General features: G+C 36.9%; 1 protein-coding gene across 1 annotated transcript; it reads left to right on the forward strand.

Moving 5' to 3' along the window:
* Nucleotides 1–3,857: 3,857 nt before the first annotated feature.
* LOC106690707 (uncharacterized) lies at nt 3,858–4,741 on the forward strand. Its single transcript, XM_014436228.2, has one exon. It carries the CDS (start codon nt 3,942–3,944, stop codon nt 4,692–4,694), a length of 753 nt encoding a protein of 250 aa, XP_014291714.1. The 5' UTR covers nt 3,858–3,941; the 3' UTR covers nt 4,695–4,741.
* Nucleotides 4,742–6,723: the final 1,982 nt, after the last annotated feature.

Consider the following 6,723-nt stretch of genomic DNA (forward strand, 5'->3'; position numbering starts at 1 on the left):
TTTCACAAAATACGTATTTTACGCGCGGGCATTTCACCGGTAATATTGGTGTTTTAAACATCAGAACTATTCCTATAAATAATCGAGAACTCTAGAACTCTTATGGATACTACTAGAACTAAAAAAAAAATTGAAATTTTTCAAGGATGGCGGGCCAACTTCACAGAGTTGTGATACCTGCCTGTAATGCCAGTCCGAAAAGGAATAGGTGCTGTCCTGTCATATTTCGTCAAAGACCAAGAGAGGCCTCCAGATCGCTGACAGAAGCAGAAAGAAATTACAGCCAACTGGACCGTGAAGCCAGTCATAGCTATAGATCATAGCTATCATCTATGCAGTGAACAAGTTTCATCTTTGCCTTTTTTGGACGTAAATTTACTCTGGCGACTGACAATGGTCCCTTAAGCAGAATTTTTCATCATGATGCCAAACTACCAGTCTTATCTGCTTCACGTCTGCTTCTTTATGCAACAATCCTTAGTGGATTTGATTATGTCATAAAATATAAGAAAGCTGACAAACAATAACAATCAAAACAAAAAACTTAACACACTGACTATATCTTAGAAAAACCTCTCGACTGTTACCATCGATAATCGATACAAAATCACTACACTGTTACCACCAAAAAAAAATTCAATATTCCCGAGGTTATTTTATATTTTTTTTATGATAAAAGAACTACAGTTGGAAGCTTTGCAATGTATATTTTGCAATTCATTTATCTCTTGAGAGTTTTTTTATAACTTAATGCAGATATATTTTTCCCACATTAGGCACTGCAAATGTAACAAATATTTTTTTGTAAGTATTCGTATTGTCATTTTCAAAAACTTGTTGGAAAACATGGCACTATATAACTTTTTTGATTTAACAATTTACATTAAAATGGTGTATGTTTTCCGCTTTGATTGTCTATAAAGACTTTAATTACTTAGGTGAAAAGATAAAACGACTAGTTGCTGTTGTGTTCTGGAAGGGGAAGTGTTGCCAGCATGCTGGTCGCTCCTTTGTCGGTTAAATGAAGAACTATCTTCAAAGGAAGCATGCCAAGAAACTTCTGTACTGGACTCCGTAGTGGAGTCACCCATATTTCTCGATTATGATGCCTGGCTACCATATCTCTTTCCCATCAGTATATATTTTGACTATTGCGCGGACACCAACACTAAAAGATCTTAGACAGGATTTAGAAACTGGGACAGCCTTTTTGGTTGTTGCCTTATATGGTTTTAACAGGTCTAGTTTGGTTCGAATTTGTCGACCCAAGTATAATTCTGCTGGAGTCTTTTCACATCGTAAAGGTGTAGCACGATAGGGGAACAAGATATTGCGAATTTTGGACAGTACACTGCCTGGTATTGACTACATGGCATCGAGTTTTCTTTTAAGAAACTGAACATACCTTTCGACTTGACCATTCGTCTTCTACGAATACCATTTGACTCACAAAATTCAATAAATTCTGAGCTGGTGAAAATAGAAGCATTATCAGAGACCATAATTTGAGGAAGACCATGTACGCTAAATATATCTTGAAGGTATTCAATTGTGGACGCAGAAGTTGGTGGTGATTTAGAAATTCTAACTTAGGGCCATTTTGATTTAGCGTCAATTAGAATAAATAGATAATGTCCATCCTTGGATCCGGCATAATCAATGTGGACACGTTGAAAATTTGAAGTTGGTTCCTCCCATGGGTGAATGGGGCACTAGGAGGTACACAGGCAGTTGATGCACATGCTTTGCAGCTCTTCAAAAATGCCTCTATGTCCCCGATCAATGTTGGTCCAAAAACAATATCTTCTGGCTAGACTTTTCATGTTGGATGTCTTAATATGGATAGAATGTAGTTCAGCTAACACAGCTGGTTGTAAGGCTGGTGGTATATAGACCCGATGGCCTTTAATAATTACTCCATCTTGTAGAGAAAATTTTTCATCTTGAACTTCGCCATTCTGTAACTGTTGAAGAAGTTTTGACAATTGACAAATATGATATAATATGGATGATATAATCCAACAAAAAATAAGTATTAATCAAATATCAACGGACTTGATATCAGCTAAGTCTCTTGCAGTAGCAACCCGTAAAGATTGTCAATTGTCAAAACTTCTTCAACAGTTACAGAATGGCGAAGTTCAAGACGAATAATTTTCTCTACAAGATGGACTAATTTTTAAAGGCTTATCTATTTATTCTAATTGACGCTAAATCAAAATGACCCGAAGTTAGAATTTCTAAATCACCACCAACTTCTGCGTCCACAATTGAATACCTTCAAGATATAATTAGCATACATGGTCTTCCTCAAATTATGGTCTCTGATAATGCTTCTATTTTCACCAGCTTAGAATTTATTGAATTTTGTGAGTCAAATGGTATTCGTAGAAGACGAATGGTCAAGTCGAAAGGTATGTTCAGTTTCTTAAAAGAAAACTCGATGCCATGTAGTCAATACCAGGCAGTCTACTGTCCAAAATTCGCAATATCTTGTTCCCCTATCGTGCTACACCTTTACGATGCGAAAAGACTCCAGCAGAATTATACTTGGGTCGACAAATTCGAACCAAACTAGACCTGTTAAAACCATATAAGGCAACAACCAAAAAGGCAGTCCCAGTTTCTAAATCCTGTCTAAGATCTATTAGTGTCGGTGACCGCGCCATATTCAAAATATATACTGGTGGGAAAGAGATATGGAAGGCAGGCATCATAATCGAGAAATATGGGTGACTCCACTACGGAGTCCAGCACAGAAGTTTCTTGGCATGTTTCCTTTGAAGATAGTTCTTCATTTAACCGACAAAGGAGCGACCAACATGCTGGCAACACTTCCCCTTCCAGAACACAACAGCAACTATCACCTCCAGGGAGGTTTATACCAGCCATGCCAGAATATCCACAAATTGAGGCCGTAGCCGAATCAGGATCAGCCCAACCGGAACCAGCTCAACCAGGAACAGCTCAACCAGGACAAGCACGATCAAGACCACAGAGGTTACGGCGACCGCCAGCTTACTTGAAAGACTATGTTCAATAGATAAACTATTTCTTTTAATTAGTGTGGGAGAGTGTAGTGATTTTTGTGTCGATTATCGGTGGTAACAGGGTAGTGATTTTGTATCGATTATCGATGGTAACAGTCGAGAGGTTTTTCTAAGATACGATATAGTCAGTGTGTGTTAAGTTTTTTGTTTTGATTGTTATTGTTAGACTAAGAGATTATTAAGAGTTACAATTATGTCAATAATTATTATATAAGAAGTGTTTTTCTAAGTCAATACTTTGTATTTAATTACACATCAAAGTTTTACAATAGTATTGTAAATAGTTATGTTTTAGTCGTTTTATCTTTTCACCTAAGTAATTAAAGTCTTTAAAGACAATCTAAGCGGAAATCATACACCATTTTAATGGAAATTGTGAAATCAAAAATGTTATATAGTACCATTTTTTCCACCAAGTTTTTGAAAATGACAATATGAATACTTACAAAAAAATATTTGTTATATTTGCAGTGCCTAATGTGGGAAAAATATATCTGCATTAAGTTATAAAAACTCTCAAGAGATAAATGAATTGCAAAATATACATTGCAAAGCTTCCAACTGTAGTTCTTTTATCATAAAAAAAATATAAAATAACCTCGGGAATATTGAAATTTATTTAAAACGTTAATTAAGAGAAATTAGAGCGAAATAAGTTAGTTTAATGCTTATTTTTCTGGGTAAGAGTTTTTTATGCTTTGATAAAATGAGGTTAGACGGTTTTGAAATTCAGGTGAAGTAGCGAAATCTGTTAATTGGCATCAATCCTCAAAGTAACAATGTGACTGACATATCAATACATCATATTTTCAATGTTTATAACAGATGACATAGGCGGCTAAAATATAAAATTAAGATTATTCAACTAAGTTTTTCAAAGTTATTAGCCCAATGAAAATTGACATGACTGATTCAGAATCTGAAGGAATATCCACAACTTTGGAAAAAATAAAACACGATTCAAGATCAGATATTAGTTCATTCCAGCTGAAGGGATCTTCTGGTATTACTGTAAATGAGGAGAGCCTCAAGCGAGAAATGGGAGACATCTTAGGAATGATGGCTAGTTACCTCAAAGACATTGAAGCCGCTGCAAGGACAAGGCGAATCAAACGGACAAATCACATAACAGGGGACTATAAGGATTTTTGTAAGGGGGAAAAAAGATTTCTCATGCGGCTGGAATACGGTAAGGGTGTCATGAACGCTATTATAGAATCGCTGAAAGTAGTTCCAGATATCGACTCTGGAGGGAAACTTACAGCGTCGGAACTCTACACCCGCATTAATGATTTTGTTCAAAAGAGTAGCGAAAGGAGCACGGCCGATAACATACAGGAGATGTCCTTCTATCTCGGCGAGCTTATGATTCGCTTTGCTAGGATTTGTGAGTCAGAGGGATTCCGGCATGGCCTTCCTATAAATGCTTATCCACCACTCTTAACAAGCAAAGAGAGAACTTATATGTACCGAAGGAATGTTAAGAAAATACTGAACGATGGTGAGGAAAAAGACGAAAATGGAGCATCGATCGAAACCATGGTTGATGTACGAAATGACATAGATGTTCCTGAAAATCGTCTTTCATCAGAGGGAATTACTTTTTGTGACATCGGTACAGATGCAGATGGGTATAATTTTTGATATGGAAAGTGGTAAAAACTGATTTAAATATAATATAATGATTTTTTTCCCGTTGATTATATAACATGATTATATATTGTCGTGAAAGCCGTAGCACCTTGTCACGCCGAAAAAATGAAATAAGCGTTTTTCAAACTACTTAAATTAAAAAAATTCCATGCATCATACTATGGCACGTTCATCACGTTATAACCACAGTATTCTACGATACCTATATGATATTTTAGGATTCTTTCGAGATGTTTCTAGCATCTTGCGTTGAATTTATTTTTTTCTTAATGTAATAAAAATTGTTAGCGACGGTATTTGTGTATCTTCATTAAAATTAAACAATTTCCTGTGTATTCTTTCCATCCTTTTTTAGATTGATATAAAAAAAGGATAAATCAAAGAGATTATGTTTGGGTTTGCGGTAAAATATAATATACATAGTAATAAAATGCACTGTTTAATTTCTATCAACGTTTCGGTCTAACAAGGGGAGGATTCCATATGTTTCTCTTAGTTCTAGAAATATTAGTGTATCAATAATAGAGGACAGCGCGTCCAATGAGCCTCTAAGAAATACTGTGAATTTTGCGTGATCACAACGCAGTTTATTCTATATCCAGTGTAGCAAGAGACGGCCAACAGTAAGCATGGTTCCTGCACTTCTCTTTCTTTATTATTCATTCTTTGACGTTTTATTCACTTATTTTGTATTGCTTGTTATTCCAATTTAATATCTGGATATAATTCAAGTGTAGCTTCGTTTTTTTTTATTGAGGAGAAGAGTTTTAACGAGCCACGGACAAGGCGAGCGGCAGTTAAAAATCAAACATATACGACGATATACCCAATATTACAACACAACACCCCTCAGGACATAAACACGGCCATAGACACACTAAAAAATACTATATGCGACGTTGCTAACGCCTCCATACCCACTTTCACACTCAAACCAATTCACTTTTCCAATTTCACAAATCGCGCAGTCCACCTCAACATATAGTCACACTCATTAAAAAACGCAACAACATTAAAAACTGCTGGTACAGGACTAAAGACCAGACTTACAGACCAGTCATAAACAGCCTCACCAAACAAATTACATAAACATATACCTAGGCGATGAGGACCTCACTCCCGCAGATCAGGCACACATTCTATCTGACTACTATCTACAACGTGACATTGCACATACAGATTCTGTTTAATGTTTTCCCCAGACCGAAAACTTACAAAACACCATCTTTTCAACATATAAAGACCTGATGGCAACTCTGAGGAAAACGAAGGGAAACAAGTCCACCGGGAAGGACAACATCTCGTATGTCCTACTCAAACAGATACTAAGAAAAGCCACATGTTTCTCCTCAATATCTAAAACTCCTGCTCTAGCCTCAGATACTTCCCTGCGGAGTGGAAACATGCTATCGTCTTTCCACTCCTTAAGCCTAGAAAACCGGGACCGGCAGAGTACTGGCCCATCAGCCTCCTCAACCACATCTCAAAATAAATATATATAATATATGAGAAGTTAATCCTTATCCACATCCGCACATACTGTGACACACATGACATCATCGCCCGGAACAAACCGGGTTGTCAAATGGTGTGGCTTAACTACCACAATGCAGCCAAGCTGCTAAGCTATGCAGCAAACAACCTCTGGATTCTTTCCATAACCATGATTTCACTAGACTTTACACAGACATTTGACTCTGTATCCCACTCCATACTCATTCAACAACTTAGGCTTCACCAATTCTCAGACCAACAAGTCACATCATTGGATCCTATTTTAGTGACTGGACCTTATCAGCCAAAACTGAAATCTCCACCCCTAAGCCCGTCATTTGTGGCGTCGGACCTTGCTCCAGTATTATTTAATATCTACACTGCCCACATAGTCGGGATGAAAATTGACGAAGTTCAAATATATGTATATTCTGATGAAATAGTCATATACTCGGCGAGCAGGAATGCAGACAAAGCCATGGACCAGGCCACAACAGCAGCCCAACTAATCACTGACAAAATATGA

Source organism: Halyomorpha halys, unplaced genomic scaffold (assembly GCF_000696795.3).
Source record: "Halyomorpha halys isolate HHAL.00 unplaced genomic scaffold, Hhal_1.1 Scaffold1828.1, whole genome shotgun sequence".
NCBI classification, from domain to species: Eukaryota; Metazoa; Arthropoda; class Insecta; order Hemiptera; family Pentatomidae; genus Halyomorpha; species Halyomorpha halys.

Excerpts from the sequence above, each read along its gene's own strand:
- LOC106690707 (XM_014436228.2), top strand. The coding sequence starts at position 3,942 with ATGAAAATTGACATGACTGATTCAGAATCTGAAGGAATATCCACAACT.